This window comes from Drosophila teissieri, chromosome X (genome assembly GCF_016746235.2).
Source record: "Drosophila teissieri strain GT53w chromosome X, Prin_Dtei_1.1, whole genome shotgun sequence".
Lineage (NCBI taxonomy): Eukaryota > Metazoa > Arthropoda > Insecta > Diptera > Drosophilidae > Drosophila > Drosophila teissieri.
The window spans coordinates 18,679,493-18,699,639 of NC_053034.1; the positions used below are offsets into that span (position 1 = coordinate 18,679,493).

At 49.7% G+C, this 20,147-nt stretch overlaps 8 protein-coding genes across 8 annotated transcripts; 3 read left to right on the forward strand and 5 right to left on the reverse strand.

Annotated features, from left to right (window-relative positions):
• The first annotated feature begins 143 nt into the window (after positions 1-143).
• On the forward strand, positions 144-5,516 carry LOC122623036 (uncharacterized protein CG7065). The gene is made up of 3 exons (XM_043801925.1): positions 144-441; positions 510-2,641; positions 3,686-5,516. The coding sequence occupies exons 2-3, from the start codon at positions 541-543 to the stop codon at positions 5,254-5,256; spliced, it is 3,672 nt and encodes a 1,223-aa protein (XP_043657860.1). The 5' UTR covers positions 144-441; positions 510-540; the 3' UTR covers positions 5,257-5,516.
• Positions 5,517-5,995: 479 nt separating this feature from the next.
• Positions 5,996-6,754, reverse strand: LOC122623039 (frataxin homolog, mitochondrial). The gene is made up of 2 exons (XM_043801927.1): positions 6,365-6,754; positions 5,996-6,299 (listed from the first exon to the last, which is right to left on the reverse strand). The coding sequence occupies exons 1-2, from the start codon at positions 6,680-6,682 to the stop codon at positions 6,045-6,047; spliced, it is 573 nt and encodes a 190-aa protein (XP_043657862.1). The 5' UTR covers positions 6,683-6,754; the 3' UTR covers positions 5,996-6,044.
• A 212-nt stretch (positions 6,755-6,966) lies between these two features.
• Positions 6,967-9,658, forward strand: LOC122623038 (formin-like protein 5). The gene has a single exon (XM_043801926.1). The coding sequence runs from the start codon at positions 7,085-7,087 to the stop codon at positions 9,323-9,325; it is 2,241 nt and encodes a 746-aa protein (XP_043657861.1). The 5' UTR covers positions 6,967-7,084; the 3' UTR covers positions 9,326-9,658.
• A 1,247-nt stretch (positions 9,659-10,905) lies between these two features.
• On the reverse strand, positions 10,906-14,435 carry LOC122624891 (histone H3.3A). Its single transcript, XM_043804652.1, has 3 exons — positions 14,291-14,435; positions 12,082-12,383; positions 10,906-11,898 (listed from the first exon to the last, which is right to left on the reverse strand). Exons 2-3 carry the CDS (start codon positions 12,361-12,363, stop codon positions 11,770-11,772), a joined length of 411 nt encoding a protein of 136 aa, XP_043660587.1. The 5' UTR covers positions 12,364-12,383; positions 14,291-14,435; the 3' UTR covers positions 10,906-11,769.
• A 234-nt stretch (positions 14,436-14,669) lies between these two features.
• On the reverse strand, positions 14,670-16,263 carry LOC122624889 (dolichyl-diphosphooligosaccharide--protein glycosyltransferase 48 kDa subunit). Its single transcript, XM_043804650.1, has 2 exons — positions 16,046-16,263; positions 14,670-15,963 (listed from the first exon to the last, which is right to left on the reverse strand). The coding sequence occupies exons 1-2, from the start codon at positions 16,185-16,187 to the stop codon at positions 14,756-14,758; spliced, it is 1,350 nt and encodes a 449-aa protein (XP_043660585.1). The 5' UTR covers positions 16,188-16,263; the 3' UTR covers positions 14,670-14,755.
• A 74-nt stretch (positions 16,264-16,337) lies between these two features.
• LOC122624890 lies at positions 16,338-17,185 on the forward strand. Its single transcript, XM_043804651.1, has 2 exons — positions 16,338-16,856; positions 16,920-17,185. Exons 1-2 carry the CDS (start codon positions 16,433-16,435, stop codon positions 17,054-17,056), a joined length of 561 nt encoding a protein of 186 aa, XP_043660586.1. The 5' UTR covers positions 16,338-16,432; the 3' UTR covers positions 17,057-17,185.
• Positions 17,186-17,331: 146 nt separating this feature from the next.
• Positions 17,332-17,891, reverse strand: LOC122624892. Its single transcript, XM_043804653.1, has 2 exons — positions 17,732-17,891; positions 17,332-17,671 (listed from the first exon to the last, which is right to left on the reverse strand). The coding sequence occupies exon 2, from the start codon at positions 17,660-17,662 to the stop codon at positions 17,429-17,431; it is 234 nt and encodes a 77-aa protein (XP_043660588.1). The 5' UTR covers positions 17,663-17,671; positions 17,732-17,891; the 3' UTR covers positions 17,332-17,428.
• Positions 17,892-17,950: 59 nt separating this feature from the next.
• LOC122623961 (zinc finger protein ZPR1) lies at positions 17,951-19,849 on the reverse strand. Its single transcript, XM_043803366.1, has 2 exons — positions 19,047-19,849; positions 17,951-18,909 (listed from the first exon to the last, which is right to left on the reverse strand). The coding sequence occupies exons 1-2, from the start codon at positions 19,726-19,728 to the stop codon at positions 18,209-18,211; spliced, it is 1,383 nt and encodes a 460-aa protein (XP_043659301.1). The 5' UTR covers positions 19,729-19,849; the 3' UTR covers positions 17,951-18,208.
• Positions 19,850-20,147: the final 298 nt, after the last annotated feature.

Genomic DNA, 20,147 nt, shown 5'->3' on the forward strand with positions numbered 1-20,147 from the left:
AGTATTAAATAAAAATGTGTGTAAATTTAATTTTTTAAAAATATATTTTCTAGGACTGACTGACATTTTCTAGGACTCGATATATAGAACTATCGTTGGCGGTGTTATCGCCCGATCGGCGCACGGCCACACTGTAAAGCTGTCAAAAGAAAAATAGACAAAAAGGCTTGGGTTCGGACCCAATTTTCGCAGGAATTGAAGGGGAAAACAAGGAAAAACGCATAGTTAAATAATGTAACTTACGTATACACTGGCATAGTAAGTAACAGTAACCACGCGGGCGCAAGACGCCCCCTTTTCGATAAGTGAACGCGAAGGGTGATGCGAAACCAAACAGTGCAAAAAAGTGAACAAGAAAATCTGAAAATCCGGAGATTGGAGGATACGAAAAAAAAAGAGAAATAAAACCGATTCGTTCCAAGACCGGAACCAGAGACCAAGGTAAGTGCTGATCCTGGGCCATTTCCGTTCACTGGCGTTCTTTTTTTTGGCCTGATGCCCATCTGCAGGAATTAAGGATTTAGGATTTCAAGTTGTGCGATGAGTTTCCTGCCGGGCGAGCCGGTACCGCCCGGTTTCGAGGAGGACGACGACGTGACCCGCACGGCGGTCATACAAAAGCAGATCGAGAGCTACACCGGTGGACCACTGATCGGCACCGAATACACCATCGAGCTGCACGAGCCGGTCCAACTGCGTCCGGATTACTTCTGTGTGCTGTGCCAGACCTGCACGGATGCACGCACCGTGTTTGTGCACTGGACATCGCAGGCGCACCGCACCAAGTACCTGCAAACCCACTTCCAGAAGGCCTACAATGAGCTGCAGAAGCTGAAGCGCACCCCCAACAGCTCTGGGGACCTGGTGATTGCCACTGGGAACTTGGTCAAGTGCATTGAGAAGCACTTCGGCAGGTCGCGCAATCTCATGACTGCAACTGGTGAGGATTTTCGGCGTTTTCGCGCCAAAATCTGCAGTCAGGTGCGGGATAGCTTTCATTTCGATGAGTGCGCTGGGCCAGATTTTTCCGATGACGCTCAGCGCGTGATCCGCGAACTGAAATCTGATGATTCCATTAAGATCAGCTTGAAGATGAACGACGACGGACCCGGGGACGGCAACGACCAGCATGTTGATGGAAATATTATTGCCTTGGATGCCATATCCAGTGATGATGAGAGCTTTGGCGGGCCAACGGCTCCGGTTGTGCAGATGTCGAAGGGGCTGTTGCGCAAGAAGAATCAGCTGGCCGAAGATGCCAGCGGGCGTGGCAAAAATCGCTCGCCCCCACCTCCCGGGGGCGTGAACAAAACCCAGCACCTGCCCACGCCCAAGGAGCTGTCTATTCAGGCCTCTTTAATTGCCCAAGAGCGCTACAAATGGGAGAAGTTCCGTTGCATGCTGGAACTTCAGCTCAAGCAGCTGCGCGATGAAACGGAGACGTACGAATCGAATCCCGAGAAACATCCCGATTACCCGGATGAGTGGAAACAGTTCTGGAATCGGCGCTACAAGCAGCTGCAGGAGGAGAAGAAGTGCGATCCGAATCAATACGACTACAAGCCGGAGTGGATTAGCTACTGGAAGGATCGCCGCATCGAACTGTTCAACATATCGGTGAATAAAATCAAGAAAGATCTCAAAGAGAAGTTCAAGCTGGGCGACGAGGACGAAGAGAAGACCAAGGAGCTGATGGAGCGCTACAAGATCCGTGTGGCCAGTCCGCGTGAGGTGCCTGCCCCCACCAATGCCGCCAATCGTCGCAAGCCGAACTTCCGCAGCAATCGTCCAATAGGTGGGACTGGCGGAGCACCCGAAGCCGTCATCGATATCAGCGATGATGAGGCCGAGAGTCCTCCGTCTCGTGGTCGTGGCTCCTACAATCGGCGCTCCCTCTCTCATTCGTTGTCCCCCAAACGAGGTGGTGGCGGCGGACGTCGTCCCTTACGGCGCTCCCGCAGTCGTTCGCCGCGTCGCAACTATAGGCGACCAACTTCACGCTCCCGCTCGCGTTCGCGCAGCCTGAGACGCCGGTCTCGCTCGCCGCCGTTCTACCGTGGCCGTGGTCATGGTCCACCATCCAGGGAGCGTGCTATGTCGCCTGGCTCCAGGGACTACGGTGATCGGCGCAGCTTGGAGCGGGATCGTGAGCGCGAGCGCTCTTCCGAGTACTATCCCCGAAACGAGGGCTATGCTCGAGCATCGCGCGGCTATGAGCATGTGGAGACCTTCCGCGTATTGGATTCCCGCGTGTATCCTGAGTACAATATGACCAAGGTGCGCTCGATTTCGCCTGCCGTTTCGTCCATCAAGGAGAAGGAACCATCGGAGCCCGTTGAGGAGGGACCACTGACTGTGGTCAGTGTGCTGCGCATGCTGTCCGCCGTCGAGGAGCACCTGGGCAGCCTGGGACCCAAGGCCCTCAATCTGCTTAGCAAGGCACTGGCCATGGAGATGGTGCAGCCCAATGCAGCCGAGGATTTGCTGCTGAACGACGACAACTGTGTGTTCCTAGAGACCACCAAGGAGAAGCTTAAGGGCATTCTCATCGCCGAGGTGCTGGACGATCCGCAAAAGGTGCGCGTGGTCAAGAAACTAATCACGAACATAGCAGCCGTCATCTTTCAGGCGAACGCCAAAGGTAAGTCCGCCCTTGTCCCGCTGAGTCCGTACTTCTGTCTCCCTCTTATTCGCGGTCGCGGTTAGGAATCAGGAGGTAAGTATACCACACAAACCAAAAAAGGGTTTCCCATGGGAACAATCGTGCTTCTTTCGCGTACTTTCTCCGGCTTTTTACCCGAAGTTCCAAAGTTAATTGTGAGTTTTGTGCCATTCGGTGGAATACTTTAGCTTTCGAAAGGAACCTTTTTATGTGCCTGGTGATAAAGAAATATACATACGTTAGATATTCCCCACCTTTGTCTAGCAACCTCTGCGGTTTACCATTTAGTTACGATTTAAGTTTCCTTAATAATAGCACTTACGAAATAAAGAATCTTGCCTGCTGCTGCGGTATGAATTGGGATGGTATCCCATTTCAAAATTGTTCTTTCTCACTGAATCATAAACGATAAAACTGCTCAATGCATTTCTTTGTTATCTGGGCGATTGTCTTTGAAATATAACAACATCGCGGCAGGTTTTATAGCGTTTTAAACAATATTATAAGTATACGTAAACTACATTCTGAATTGCTGGTCTATTTTCTGCAATTCATAGGATTCGCGTCTAAACTATCGAGTGCATCTTGCATTTTTTTTTAAACCAAAAAGTGACTTCTACTTGGGGTTTAATAAAGGTTATTCTGTAAAGACCTGCTTGCAATTTAAACTATAATGGTCTAAGAACTTCCATGCTGGTATTTACTTTTAAAGATATATCGTTTAATTGGGCAGACTTTGGTCGGGTTGGCGAGTCGCTGTGATATCGTTGTAATCGTTTTCCGGTCAGCTTTCCCTTATTTTTGGTGGGTGTGTGAACAAAGTGTGCCAACCAACCGTGAGCAGTCCCATCGCCATCCACACCATCCATAAGTATAAATGTAATTTGCGTAGCTCCGTGCGATACCGATCCTCCACTTGCAGAGATCTGAAACAGAAACACACTCTCCTGTAAATCCTAACTGATTGATTTCTTTGTGTTGTTCCCTCCCCAATCCACCCTCATCCGTAACCGGATTGTTTAGGTTCCACCGATGTCGTCGAGGCCAAGGTTAAGGCAAATGCCAATCCGGCGCCCATACAGCTGCCCTTCGATCGCAACGTGGTGGCCCCCAAGTTGGCCAATGCGCTGGTACTCAAGGGATACTACGACGTGACCACCGGCGACATGAACAATCTGCTCCACCTGCTAACGCTGCTGGTGAAGACGGACAAACAGCGCCGCCAGGTGGACAAGAACAACAGCCTGACATTCGAGGAGATAAAGGCAAAGCTCGGTCTGCAAAATGAGCCGTCGCCCGATAACATGGGCATTGATCTGGACGAGCTGATGAAGGAGGTGGAGCACCAGCTGAACAAGGAGTCCGTCGACGTGGTGCCCGCCGCTCCGGGAGCAGCGGCCAAGGTTCAAGCTGATGCAGCCGGTGGCAGCAGTGGCATGGAATCGCTAACGGATTCAGATCTCCAGACCCTGCTGCAGAACTTCAAGTTTCTGTCGAACGAGGAGCAGGTGCATCTCATTGGCCATCTGCGCAAGCTGGAGGTACAGGAGCCGTCGCGCGTAGAGCGTCTGCGCAAGTACGTGAACCTGGCGGAGCTCAGCGGGGATGGCGAGTCCTGCAGTGATTTTCTGTCGCGCGTGGTGAACATTGGTGGGGCAACCAAGGCGGTGGCGGCTACCAAGTCCAAGGCTTCGGCATTGGGTGGCAGGATCTCCGCCGTGGCCGCCATCGCCTCGGCTCCGAAAGCAGGTCTCTCCTCGCTGAGCGCCCGCCGTCCCAGTTTGGATCGTGAGCGGGATCGGGAGCGGGATCTGTCCAGTCTGCCCATCAACAAGCAGCGACGCGGCCGGAACACGCCCAGCTTCATGCTCGACGACGATGACGAGGAAGATGATGATTACAACTTTGACGATTTGGTGATGAAGGCCTGTGATTCGAATGGCGGCGGTGGGAGTGGTGCCGGCGGCCCCAATAAGGCAGGTGGGCCGCCCGTAATACCCGTGGAATCGTCGCCAAATGCGCTCACTTTTAAGCCGGCAGCCACGACCAAGATTTCGCTGAAAGACACCGAGAGCATTATAGCCAACCTAATGGGCACTTTGAGCAAGGGCGGGAGCTCTGGCGGTTCACCCTCGGGTGGAAATCGCAACTACATGATGAACCAACCGCATCCGCAGCATGGTGCGCCCAATGCGCCGAGCCTAAGTCAGAAGCCAGGCCAGAACCTTGGCCAGAAGCAGTCCGGAGCAGGAGCAGGCTATTCCAATGCGGGCTATCCAGGGCAGCAGCAGCAGCAGGGCCGGAGCTTTGGCCAGGAACCCCAGCAGCTGATGAGCGGTTTGAGCGGCGGACCGGATGCCAACCCGTATCCGAATCAGCAGGGCTACGGCGGCTATCATCCGTTTGCGGGCAATGGCGTGCAGCAGAACTACGGGGGCATGGGACCAGGGCCAGGTGGCTACGGCGGAGCGCCCATTAACCCGTGGGCCAACAATGCGCCGCCACAGCCGCCCTTTAACCAGATGCCCCAGAACTTTATGGGCGCCCAGCAACAGCAGCCGCACTATAACAACATGTTCGGTGGGCGTCACTAGAACGTCTTAGCCTTAGATAACCTAACCATTAAATTTATGCGAGTTAAACGTTATGTAGGAACGAGAAACATCCTTTGAAGTGCCCGTGTATCTGCTAGTTGACAAGTGATTTATATGACACTTTTTTTTTCATACACGTGTGCCGCTGCCAAAAATGATCACAACCTTCTTTTGTTTACAAAACACTGAAAACAATCCAATTCAGAAAACATAAATCTGAAGAGCACGTGAATAAACATACACAATAATTCCTAAAACCACCTTTTACCGACTTTCGTTTAGCATTGGCCCTGGTTTCATTTTCGTTGATTGGGAGCTTTGAGTTCTGGATTTGTGTATTGAAATAAACGATAAATTTTAATTAAATGAAACCTAATAAAGTATAAGCATTTTTTATGAACGTTTTATCAATTTCGTGAATAGCGAATAGAAAACGTACAAAAAGTTAAAATGTTAAAAGCTACAAAAAAAGTTGTTTAATGGTGGAATATCAGCCTGAACGTTGGAAAACCACAGGTAAATTATTCGACTTATTCGTTAACCAGCTCATTTTTAAGTTTATGCTTCTAAACAATAATTATAAACCACAACTCACAATAAACGAAAAATTGAACGCAAAGCATTTACAGTAGAAGCTAAGCTTCACTGCTTCATCTTTGGTCATCTGCAGCAGCGGTAGTTAACGTATCGAGTGACCACTGTGCCTTTAGATAGAATTCACAATAAATACATGAAATCGAACGTTTTAACAGACTTTTTATGGAGGAGATAATAGGCTAATCACGGAATTAACTACAATAGGGCAGGTGAAGGAAGTCCACGGACTCTGACTTCAGTATGCCGGGTATCTCCTGCTGCAGCAGCTCGTGCAGCGACTGACCACTGTGCTTGTAGACCCATCTGCCCGCCGCCACGGAGCCGACGAAATCGTATCGCTTGGGACCGCTGGTGGGCGAACTGAGCCAGATCTGCTTGTTGGGCGTCTGCCGGTTGATCACATAGGTGCCGTGCTGGCGTCCCAGGTTGACGGTGAGCACGCCATCCTGCGAAAGAGGAAACCCCGCGAAGATTAGATCAATTGAATGATGTAATAGGCGATGTCACCTACGCTGTACGCCACATCCGTGCCCTGCAGCTCCGCGGCGTTCTCCGTCAGCTCCTCGAAGTAGTCGCTCAGTGCGTCCAGGGTGTCGGAGCACACTCGCTCGTAGGTAGCACCGTCCAACGTGGATTCCGTCTCAATTTCACTGCTGAAGAACCGGCGGTTGGCAATGGATCCTTCGCATTGAATCGCATCTGTGGATGTCGGTGGTGTCCTGGGCAGGATCACTTGGTGGGCGATTGATTGGGGCTTTGACCAGCTCCCCATGGTGGCCAAAAATGCCCGACTTCGGCTCAAACGAGCGAGTAAGCGACCGGCAAACATTGTAGAAGTTGTCGATTTGTTTATATTTTATGATACCAGTCGCAGGACTGCCAACTTTCTGGAAAATGATGTGCCGTTGGTATTTTTTGTTTTTGGTAGTGTGGTATATTTTTTTATTTGCATAAAAGTGAATTAAAGTGTCAAGCTAGAAAGCAGTTCTGTATATAGTAGCAATTTAGCTATTTTATTCTGCCAGTTTAAGGTAACTAAAAGGTTATGTATTGTCCAAAAGTAACTCTTTCTTGATACGACGGTATATTTGCAAATTCCCGGTTCATATGATTTTTCTTCGAGTCAGATACGGTCATACCTCCACCAACGCCGACAGAAAATGGCGTCCGCCTGAAAATTGTTGTTTCGATTGGAAAATCCACGCTCATTTGACCAGCGAATTGCGAAAAGATGGCTCTGCCCAGCAACTACAAGCAGATAGCCGTTGGCGGCCAGGGACCGGGACCAGCCACACCACTCCAGGGCGTCGTGGGCGGTGGCGGAGGCTCCGGCGGCGGCAGCCGGTCGCGTTCATCCGGCGGCGGAGGAGGTGGCGATCGGAACAAGGATCAGACGCCCATCTTCACGCACAGCAACTATGGGAATCCGGCATTCACGCCACAGAAGGTGACCAAGTCGTCGAGCAGCAAGAACCAGAACGAATCACGGCTACCCAAGCCACCAAAGCCGCCGGAGAAGCCCATTCTGCCATACATGCGGTACTCGAAACGCGTTTGGGACAGCGTCAAGGCGCAACATCCCGAGCTGAAGCTCTGGGAGCTGGGCAAGAAGATCGGCGCCATGTGGAAGCTGCTGCCCGAGGATGAGAAGACGGAGTTCATCGACGAGTACGAGGCGGAGAAGCTGGAGTACGAGAAATCGCTGAAGGCCTATCACCAGACGCCCGCCTATCAGGCCTACATGTCGGCCAAGAGCAAGGTGAAGACCGACGTGGACATGCACGAGACGCCGTCACGCGGTGGCGGCAGTAAGTCGCAGCACGAGCGGCGCATCGACATCCAGCCGGCGGAGGACGAGGATGACCAGGACGAAGGCTATACGGCCAAGCACATGGCCTACGCCCGGTACCTGCGCAACCATCGCCTGATCAACGAGATATTCTCGGAGGCCGTTGTGCCAGATGTGCGCTCGGTGGTGACCACCACGCGGATGCAGGTGCTCAAGAGGCAGGTCAGCTCGCTGACGATGCACCAAACCAAACTCGAGGCGGAACTGCAGCAGATGGAGGAGAAGTTCGAGGCCAAGAAGCAGCGCATGGTGGAGTCCAGCGAGGCCTTCCAGGAGGAGCTGAAGCGCCACTGCAAGCCAGCTGTGGACGAGGACACGTTCCAGAAGATGGTGCATCGCATGTACGAGGATATCAAGCGCGATCGCCAGCGATTGGATGAACCCAATGCGAATAACACGACAAATCCTGCTGCAGCTGCCGCTCCCGCTGCCGCCCCCGTGACAAGGAGCGAGGAGACAACCAAGCCGCCAACGCAGCCGGGTCAGCCAGGTGCCACACCCGCCGCTCAAGAGGCGACGGCAGCGGCGCCAGCAGCTCCGCCCAAGGAGACTCCGCCGGCTGTGAAGCCAACCACACCCAATCCCACGCCGAGTTCGACGCCCACACCTGCACCGGCGGTGCATGTCCACGAAACTGCCAGCAAAACGGATCCCGAGCCCATGGACATTGAGCCACCACCGAAGCCATCGGTGCCGCCGCCACCCATCAAGCCAGAGAAGCTGGAGATGGCCGCTGCCCTGCCGCCGCAGTCAACGCTAGTCGAGCCACCCAAAACGGAACCCGCCAAAGTGGTGGCCCAGCCCGGCAAGGTGCCCACCCCAGTTCCGACACCCACACCGCCACCTGAGGTAGCTCCAGCGGCCGGAGCAGCTGCAGCAGTGCCCACAACGACGACGACACCAACGCCACCGCCGGTGCAACAACAGGTGCCACTGCCGCAGCAACAGAGCGGTCCAGCTCCTCCGCCCGGCATGCCGCAGATGCATCCACATCCCGGCCATCCGCCACCCGGACATTCCTTGATGCCACCGCACATGGGACCGCATCAGCCGCCGCCGGGAATGCCCGGTCTGCCGCCGCCACCTCCACACACGGGTTATGCCAACTACGGCGGGCCACCACATGGGCCGCCGCCTGGACCACCCGGAGGACCAGCTCGACCGTATTACCAGCCCCAGTACGGAGGACATCCCACGCCACAGCCCTACTACGCACCATTCTCGCCGTATCAGCAGTCCTATGGCCCGCCACCCGGCTCGCACTACATGTCACCGCGTCCGCCGCCGCCGCAGCACAATGGCAACCCCGGGCATCCATATGCGCCGGAGCATGGAAGCAATCCACCGCCACCACAGCAGCAGCAGCAACAACAGCCGCCACCAGGTCACCTGCACGAGCCGAGCGGTGGAGGACCAGGAGCCCCAGGCGGTGGAGCTGGCGCGGCAACAGCGGCGGCGCCTGGAGGCGGAGTGTATCCCACTGCCGGGGCAGGAGCGGGACCAGGAGCACCTCCGGCAGCTGGAGGAGCACCGCTAGGCGAGGCAGCAGTAGCTGGGGGAGCTCCGCCCCCGGCAACGGCACCTGGCAAGCATCCAGAGGCGGAGAAACACGAGGCGGACTAAGACAAGGAACCCCGCCACCCAGATCCTAGTTTTAGTCCCTAACTTATACATGCATCGATCCCTGTGTTGTAACATAGCTGTCCCCTCTTGAAACTCCGCCCCTGTTCGCTGTACACCGGAAGAAAAAAAAGCGGAATGCTCTAAACTTGAAACCCCTCTTGGGCGCCCAAAACTCCACATCAATCCCATTCTCAATTAAGTTTAACTCACTTTTTTTTCGCGAAGCCTAATTTTAATATTTTAACAACTGAGTGTGCGTCGCATTCTGGACTGTATGCTAAATATACAAATAAAATAAATGTACGTTTATATGTAAATGAACAAATTTTTAAATGTTCCGTACTCATTTTGCAATTTAAATGGGTATTTTGCTTGGTACTAATTGAGTAGTAGCCTTAGTTACATACACCGCCAAAAATAAGGTAAAAATCACTAAATTAAATTTTAATAAATATTTGCTTACTTTTTAACGTATGTATGTACGTATCTTATATGTGCTGTATAAATATAAGCAGGTAATTATAAAAGCAAACCATTTACCCCTCGTGGTTGCCTTAGCTTACGAACAAAGCGGCTTATTAACCCCTATTGGGTGCCCGAGCCACAGAACCGCCGCTAGATGGCGCCACTTAATGGCAGCCTTGAAAAAGCAAATCAAAGACAATCAAAAAAGGGGGCAGAACCAAAGCCACCCACACACATACAGATGCAGCCAGCCAAACTTGCACACACAGAGACGAGCGGTTAGCACACACACACGCACGCACGCAGCGAGATTAACACACGTAAACAAAGCGAATGACGTTTGGTTTCGATTTTTGGAGTCAACTGTACCATCGCCTCCTATCCCCCTCCCTCTCGCACCCACTATTTCTATCCCGCTTTCGCAGAAAATAAAACAATTTGTTGGTGTTGGGTTTTTTTGGTTTCTTCTATAGAAAAAACCGTTTATTTTTTATTTTCTTTTTTTTTTTTTGCTGATGTTTCCAGTTATTTTTGCTGTTGCTGTCACTGATTTTTTGTTTCAGATTGTTTTTGTGTGTTTGTGGGGTTTACTTTTATATTGGTTCTTGTAAGCTACGACGATACGATATAGACACATATTTAGTCCGATTTGTTTAAATGTTCAATGTGAAACTAGTTATCGACACCAATTTACAAGTATATGTATATATATGCATGTTTAGGGGCGTTTACAATTGATTATTTTGCACGTGTTTCAAACTACAAATATGTAAATATTGGGAAATATTCAATGCTCTGCTCGGCTTTTATTGTGTATTGTTGTGATTTTGTCTTGGTTATTTTTATTCGATGCTCTTCCAAATCTATAGATGCGTACTTTAATTTGATTGCTGAATCATCTTTATATCTTTTCTCATCTCCCGATTCTTCTCTTCATCTTCTTCGACATCGTCCGCCTAAACGTACAAAATGCATGTAAATCTAAAATCTTATTTAATCAACTAACTCTGTCACGCCCATCCCTTCGTTATATATATATATATAACTTCTATATATATAATGCTCTGTATATGATTTTCAGTAACGAAAGGTGAACAAAAGAAAGAGTATTAATGTCTAGTGCTTTTGCTTCCATAAAGATTTATATATATATATTTATATATATATGTATGTATTTATGTATATATAAGCATATACGTAAGTGTAAAGTTAAGTGTACTCGATTCGGTTTTCGGTGTTATATATGGATATCATCTTCATAAAAGCTGCGTACCGTCGGTTGCATCGCCAGATGGCCATGCCCTCGCCGCCCATCCAGAGATCCGGGAATCCCCGCCAGGCAGTCCGCCGCCATCTGTCCGCCTTGCCACGTCCAGCTGGCGTTTGGTTGGCCCCGACCTCCAGGCTCCGCTCATCCCGGCCGCCAGATGGAGAGCCTCTCCTTGATCGAAGGGAAGAAGGCGAGACAGGCGCCTTAAAGATCACGGATTACCTGGAAATCGAAGCCCGCCAGCTGGACAATTGTTGGAGTGGTTGGTGGCGGATGTTGCAGGCGGACAGGCGACGACAGCCGCCCGGGGAAATTCCCTTCCAAATCGAAGAGGTGGACCCGGATTCGGAGGGCAAGGTGTATGGCGCAGCGTACACGATCCAACCGACGACACACAGGCGAGAAAAAAAACTTAATAACTAATATATAATAGTAATAATAAGAGTTACAAATATTGTTTAAGCATTACAGTAATGTTGTGTGTTGTTTTGTGTGTGGTATTTCTCGCATCGAAATCGCCACTCGGACGATCCGATTGAACAACAAAAGTATGATAAATGTGTACATATAAATATGAATGATAGATTGGATCAATGTGTCGCTGGTGAAGTTCCTTGGCGGGCACCTCTCCCACAACAAAAGGTGAATCAAAACGGTCTGCTGTTCTGGGATGGACGACAGTGATCGAATCCGGCGCAGGTGATCCAGCTTAAGCACGCTCGCCTCGGATGCGGCGCGCCAACTGGATGTCCTTGGGCATGATGGTCACGCGCTTGGCGTGGATAGCGCACAAGTTGGTGTCTTCGAAGAGACCCACAAGGTACGCCTCAGATGCTTCCTGTCAGTCAAGAGAATTAGATACGAATTTTAGAGGATATTTGCAACATAGAAATCTAATTTCTTTGAAATAAATGGCATCCCTTTAAACTGGCCATGATCCCATTAACTTAATACTCTCTCTAGCATTCTTAATTAAGCTAAACCTTCACGATTCCATCATGTTTTAAAGACGAATTCTCACCTGCAGGGCACCGATAGCCGCTGACTGGAAACGCAAATCGGTCTTGAAATCCTGGGCGATTTCACGAACCAGCCGCTGGAAGGGCAGCTTGCGGATGAGCAACTCAGTCGACTTCTGGTAACGACGGATCTCACGAAGAGCCACGGTTCCGGGACGATAACGATGGGGCTTCTTCACTCCGCCGGTGGATGGCGCCGATTTACGGGCTGCCTTGGTGGCCAGCTGCTTACGAGGAGCCTTTCCTCCGGTTGACTTACGGGCGGTCTGCTTAGTACGGGCCATATTTTCTTAGCTTTTTCAAACTGCAATGGAAAGAATGGGGAAAAAGTTAGATTATGTGGGATCCAGGTGCACAAAAGTTATATCAACTTGTAGTTAATCCCAAAGCGCCAATCACTCAATTTAGTGAATATGCTGTGTGGATGTTATCCAAAATAAACACACCGATCCTCTCCAGGTGAGATTTACAACGCGAGTGCCAGGAACTTGGCACAAACTCCGAACTTTTCGGCCAGCACAGGCGCAGTGCCCGGTGCAATCGGCCAGGAGATTTTGTTTTGTGGACTCTGGAGGATAAATACGGGTGGATGTGGCGGGGAGCCAAAGTTAGGACCGATGCACAGCGCCGAAGCGCTGGCGGCCAACTGACGAGGAACTTTGGTTCGTGGTCACAACGATAACGAGGGTTGAACGTGAAATTTCGTCGCGACAGCTGCCTGCTTTTCCTCCATGCCCCCCATTTGAAATATTTTCCCATCTTCTGGGAAGGCAGCACTCGAGAAACTTCCACTTGAGTGGCAAAGAAAAAAAATCGTGTCTCGGCAGCATACACACAGCAAAATAAAGGTGTAATCTACATTCTTGGCTAAGACGATCTCTACATCGTTCACACACCAACCTAGGAAACTTATTAGCTTGCTGCAGTTACCTATGATTAAACACTTTTGGATCATCCATGATAATACATTAAGGTGTTGATGTGAAAGCCCCAATTTATCCGTTCTAAATAGCAGTAAGAATACATATAGTTTGTAATTTTATCTGGTTTTCTCGCTGTGTAAATGTTCCACGATGGAGGACCACTTGAGAATCTCATTTCTTTTCTTTGCGGGCAAACATCGTGAGTCGCTAGTTTTTGTGTTCCCCTTCTTTTTGTGTACAACCTCTTGAGTTTTTTGCGCTTTATGCGGAATCAATCACGTTGAAGTAATGAGTTGTAGTTTCCAATTTATAATTACTTATTGTGCAGGCAAGAGGAAAATGTGAAATAAAAGAAATTCGAGGAAAGGGGAAAAAAGCTGGGAATGGAAGCGCCAAAAGAGTAAACATAAACAAAAAGAAGGAAAATCAAGCGGTAAAAACTTGGCGCGCATTAAAAGGCGGCAAGTTGGAGGGAGATGCATATAGGGGCACGTTCGCGTTAGAATGAGAGGAGATGTGTGCGAGCAGTTAATTGCGACGTTTCTCCGCTAGTCAACATGTGCGTGTGTGTGTGTGTAGATGTGACAGCTGCACATCCTCATAAAAGAGAATGCTGAAGAAAAAGGAAAATAAAAAACAATTATGCAATAACATGCGGGAAAAGCTGGTAGAGGGAAAGAGAGAGGACATAAGCTGCGCATGACAAGCGCAGACATGCACATTTGCATTAGTTAACTAGTGTGCGTGTTTAGTATACACACACACCCACACGAGTCTCACTTAAGAAATAAATTAATAAATTACTTTATCTGTTTATGCCAGCATAAATACGATTACTCATAATTTTTGGCGCCAGTTCTCACACATTGGCAAACGTTTTGTTTTTTTTCGTTTTTGTTTTGCCAATTTCATCAACGACTGCAACTCTTTTATTTGTTGCTATTCTCCTGCTTGGCAGCCATTTTGGAAAAAAACAGCGCACCATTACAACTACAACTACAGCAACAACAATGCAACAAACAGTCATGCGAATACGAGACCTCTCACATCTTCGTGCATTTGTGTATGTATCCACCAGCCAATGTGCGCCTGTGTGTGTGCGGTGAAAAATAGGGCTCCGCTGGACGGCCGGCGGAGCCCCAAAAACGGCAAAACATTAACTCTGGCGATACACAAGGAAAATAATAGAAAAACAGCACACACACCCACACACACACATTTAGCGTCCACAAGCACAGATGTTGCATTAACCATGCTTAGAACTATTCATAATAAAAAAAAAACTCACCGTTTAAGACGAATTACAAATCTTGTTCACAAAATGTCACTTTTAACACGAGAACGAACAAATTCAGGCGAGAGAAATTTTCACAATGATATCGGTTCGTTGCGAGCTAGGGGTGGTCTGGATTTTCGATTGCACTCGATTACATTCGATTGCATGCTTGATAAATTCATACGCGACAAAACAGTTGGTTCTGTTCTTTGCTAATTAAACTTAAATCATTTAAATTTTAAATTAAAATATTTAATTTTAAATTCAAAATACGTATATAAATTATTTTGTGATTAAATTGGACACTGCAAATTTTAAGAGAAACAAAGCTTCCTTAAGGCGACCTTGGAATCCAATAAAGTTCATTTCCAATATTAAAAAAGCCAACTTCTTAGATGGATTGTGGGTTTCTCACTTTGGAGAACTTTATTTTAGTGCATTGTGTGTTACATTTGAGTTGAAGTCTGCTCGTTCAGACTACTGCGACTTCTTGTCCTCCTTGGCGGCCCTTCCTACGGGCTCATCCTTGAAGTGAAGGAACACGAACGAGAAGACGAACACGCCGATCATCATGGAGAAGGCGCTGGTGTAGTAGGGAAAGGCGCTCGGGATGAACCGCTCGTACTGCGTGTGCTCCAGCGGGCGCACCGACACCTGGGTGGTGCTGTACAGGTGCGTGTAACCAACGCGATCGTAGTCCACCTTGAACTGGTACACGCCGTAGACGTCGGGTATCTTGAATTTGGCCTGGTAGGCGCCCGAGTTCGTTTGCTTCAGATAGGTGCGCACGAAGGGATCGATGCGGACGAACTCCAGCTGGATGTCGCTAGCCTTGAAGGCGCGCCACTCGCCCTGCACCAGCTCCTCGATGCCGATGGTGTAGACGACGGGATCGGTGATGGTGTACGCCTGATCCGGTGGCAGCAGCTCGCCCTCCTTGTGATGCTGCACGGAAGCCACGCGCAGGCGGCCAGTCTCCCCAAATACCCACTTGCTAATGGACTCGGCCACGTCGCGGTTGCCGGCCAGCTTGTGGAACACACCGCTCTGGGCGTACTGCACGGCCGTGGTGAAGCTCTCGTCGGAGAAGAAGAGCAGCGAGCCGGAGAAGACCACGCGGGCATTGTTCCTCGCCTGCAGGGCGGCGATGAGCAGGGTGCCACGGCCAACGGCATGCGGATAGTCGGAGACACTGGCCTCGGGATTGTAGCTGTAGGCGGTGCTCTCGGCGGTCAGCAGTTTGAGTACCAATGGGTTCTCCTTGTCAGCAATCAGTCCAGTGCCGCGATAAAGCAGGGGAGCAGCATCCGCCTGCCTGTTAGCCTTGCCCACAATGGTGTCGGCCTGGATAAGATTCTTTGCGGAGGTCAGGATGGTTGTGTGCTCGCCGGCATCGCTGACATCGTAGTGCAGATGATCAATGACCGCCGCATTCTCCTCGTCCAGCTCGAAGCCGCACTCGGAGGCGAATTCCCTCAGAGCGTCGCCGGATTTCTCGCTGCCCGCCACCAGAACATTGCCGCCATCATCGACGAATTGGGCCAAACGCTCCACGCTCACATCGCCGCCGAATTCCTCGACACTTGGTGCGAAAATGATGACGTTCTTGTACAGATACTCGCCGTATTTGGACAGCAGCAGGCTGGAGTCATCTGCCAGTTTGTAGGTGAGCTTGAATCCGCGGTCTGTAGCCCAAAGTTAAGCCATTATTAACATAGTTCACTATTTCATTGTCCACGTCATAGGTTAGCCGGCTTTTGAACTCACCCTGTAGCGATTTGAAGAAGATCGAGTGCGTCTCGCGGATGGCCAGGTTGTCCAGAAGAACTAAGGTGTTGGCGTCCGTTTCCAGCACCGCTTGGCAGTGGCCAATCGCCAAAACGGCGAGCAGTAGAGCCTTCCACATCATTTTATTCAATTAAATCACAAATTCTCTCCGGCTTTTCTTGAAAAAAATGACTGACTGGCAGTGTGGCCGAATATTTGCAGGGTGTGCCAAAGTGTACAAAAATACCAAACGTATTAAAAGAAAATATAAAAACATCGATGATTTGAATAATAATCGATTACATTTCCAAGCAAATGTATAAACAAAACATTTAAATTCAAATTTTAAATTTTAAATAACTTTGCTTGCTGTAATCAACAACCATTATGGACATCTTCGAGAGCTTCTGCCGAACGTGCGGGAATGAGTGCCTGGAATCGCTGTCCATCTACAAGGAAAGTGCCCAAGCGCTGGACAAGATGGTGCCCATTTCCGATATGCTGGCGGCCTGTCTGCCCGCCTCCTTGCCGCCACTGAATCCAGAAGATGACTATCCCAAGCAGATTTGCCGCATCTGCGTGAAGAAGCTATCCATGGCCTTCGAGTTCAGCCACCAGTGGCTGGGCGCCCACAGCGAGTTCAACGTGGCCCTGAAGTTCGAGCAGCGCAGAAGGCGCAGCCAGGCCAGCAAATCCCAGTCCCAGTCCCAGACCCAGGGCCAAGCCCCAACCCACCCGGCGGAGCCCAAGAATGAGCAACTGCCCACGGAGCCGGCGGATGCAGTGACGCCTAAAATCCAATCGGAAAGGGGTGAGTACATATTTTTCTTGCCACCTTGGTAGATAAAAACTCTTGTCCTCTAATCTTCCGCAGAAATTGCTCCTTCCACCGTTGAGGCCAAGTCCAGCACCGATTCCAGACCGGGCTTCAAGTGCGGCATCTGCAACGAATGCTTTTACACGGAGAAGGCCTGCAAATTTCACTTTAAGTTTTCGCACAAGGATCTTTAGAGATCTGTTGTATTTTAACATCTTTTAAACTGTCTATGTCATTAGCTACACAACTCGCCGATATTTTGTTCCTTTTAAGTTGTAAAGTATGTTGGTTTAAATTAAGGAAATATAGTAGCTTAACTACTACTTCTCTTTGTACAGCAAGATAATTCTTCTGGTCTTCTAAAACAAAAACGTTGCAATTGCACAGATTTGCGTATGTGTGATACACAAGAAGCAACATAAAACCTGGAAAAGTATACCCAGCCAAAGGTGAACCACTGAGCACTGGCTTCTGTACATTTAGATGTTTGTTTTACTTAGCTTTAGAGTAAACAAAAAAAAATCAAAGATGAGAGCCGACAGGATTTTCCGAAGGGTCGAAATCCTTTAGTCATCCTCGTCGTCGCGCACTTTCTGGGCACGCGGATCATCGTGGCGGTACACAACGTAGCCGAGCTTGTAGCGACGGTTGTCGCCGTCTTTGGCATAGTAGTTGGCCACTCCGATGGTGGCCATAACGATTCCGGCGATGGCCAAGGCGGATCCGCCGACGATGTCCGGAATCTCGTTCCAGGCGCGCTTCAGCAGCGATGTGGAGCCTCGGGCAGCGGATGCGGACATCTTGGTGCTCTACGGGATGGGGGCGTTAGTTCACTGGCAGCAGCACATAAACTATTATAGCATATTTACCAAAAATTCAACGCGTTTAGTTAAGTTACACAACGAACAAACCAAACAGCTGATTAGAGATGGCCTGTGGGCAATCGATTGTTGCTATCGCCGCACAGCTGCAGGTGACGAAATTTCGATAGGCGGAATATTGAAAAAAAGCTTTTTGAATAATATGCTTGACAAATGAGTTATTCTAGAACTCCAACTAGATGTAATATTTGTAATGCTTTGTGACCATTTATTCTAATTTTGTTTATTTTATTTTTATTATGGCTACTTAGGATTCTTTAAAAAAAATCTGTAAAAAACTTATATTCATCATGACTACTGTAAAGCAAATGATTCTGATAAATACAATTGTTCGCCATTGAATTTCTCTAATAGAAATGAGTAACATCCTTTTAATTAGAAAAACTGATTTGATTTGGAATTAATTGCTATGCTGCCTAGCCGTAACTTTCAAGTGACTTGAACTAATGGCGAATGCAGAGTTCATCACGCCTCCTGCTCGTAGCCCTCGGTCTTCATGTCATTCAGGCCCAGATCCTCGTTGTCCTCAAAGGAGCGATCGTATCGCTCCACAGTCAGCTTGTCATCCGGCTCCTTATCGTCATCGCTCAGCGATTGCACGTACGTATTGCCGGCCGGATCCTCCAGCACAAGTGTAATAACTCGCTTTAGATTCATGACATCCTCAAAGGAGTCGAGGAATCGCTGCATCTGCTGCTTGGTCGTCTCGTCAGCCGAGTCGTGGAAGAGCGTGCCGTCCAACTGATCCCGCATGGCCACCAGCAGACCCTCCACGGTGGTGAATCGCCCGCACAGGGCATGCGGACCCACCTCGAGGTCCAGCTCCGGTATGGACAAGCTGCACGTCTCCGACTTGAGCACATCGCGCGTCAAATCCTCCCGGCTGACAATCTGCACGCGGAAGCGAACGCCCTGCTCTTCCACTCCGCCGCCGGACTTTACTTCGTTCGTCTTGTGGCCACAGGCACCGCAGACGGTGGCCATAATCACCACCTCCTTAAAGTGCGGGATGTTTGTCAGCTTCATGTTCGTCTCGCAAGGCGCCTGGCAGCTGGGACAATTGGTGGGGAACTGGAGCACCTCGCCGTGCAGATTCTCAATGGGCCACGCGTCCTCGGCAATGGGCTTCAGTAGGTGCTGCTCCTCGTGATTCTGTTCGTACAGGCCTGTGAAGATATATAAGTGTGTGTTATGGTCTTGCTTATACGAATAATACGAATTAAGGGCCTCCATGGTTCTTTTCGCTACCCCACCTCAATATTAATCAAGTTTGTAAAGTTATTATGCGGTTAAAGCTACTCACCCAACTGCTCGTTCTGAAGCTGGCTGCGTGTGAAGTACGAAGTCTTTAGCTGCGCATCGGCAGCAGGTGCCAGCGGATTCTCAACGAAGCTATTGCCGGATATGTCCTCGAGGAGCAGGCGAAAGGGCGTTGTCACTTCCTTCAAGCTGTGCAATCGCTCGATGTACTTGTCAATGGAAGCAGCTGCCTCCGGATGATCGATGCGCCGCTTATCCTGATCCTGCGACAAGCCGGCTATCGTCCGCTCGATGATGCCTTCCACGGTGGTCACCTCGCCTTTCTGCGACTGCACTGGGATCTCCAGCTCCACCTCCGGTATGCTGATACTGGAGTTATCCGAGCGCACTACGCGACGATTGAGATCGGCCACGGATTGCACCTGCAGTTCGATTCGAATGCCAGACTTTTGGATCTCCGATGCCGACTGCATCTCGTTGTTGATGTGGCCGCAGTGATCGCACTTGAAGGACATGAGGACCACCTCGCGGAAGAAGGGTATCTTGGTGGGCAGCAGCCGGGTGACTCCGGTTTCGAAGCAGTTCATGCAGGCGGACTCGATCTCCACCACCTCGTCGGTCTGCTCTGCGTTGATCTCCCGGAAGATTGGCTCCGGCCGGACGTTCTCAACATTCTCCGGCGGACTGGTGGCATTGCTGCCGCTGGCGGCACTCACGGTGGACATGATTTGATGGCTATCCACGAGAATTATGCTGCTTTAAGTGAGCTTTTTTAAATTAAATGTAATGTTTGCCGAAACGTGCAAAGGTAATCGATAAAAGGAGGCGATAAGTGTGCATAAACCTATCGTGCACCGATAAAAGTCGTCGTGTGACCGTCTTGCATATGATGAAAGCTCCTTAAATAACCAAAAGTGTGCTTGGCGCGTTTATCCAAAACAATCGCGAATTTTCTAGAGTTCGATAGAAAATTCCCCGTAATTAATGCGCAGACAACTATATTTATATACAAATGTATATTTTTTTTATTTACTCAGTTAAATAGCTTACCTGTAGCGTTTTTTCCACCACCTGGTAAGGTCATAAAACAAAAGCTGATTGAACATCTGCATATTAATCCGGGAATACCACCTACCTGCTCCAC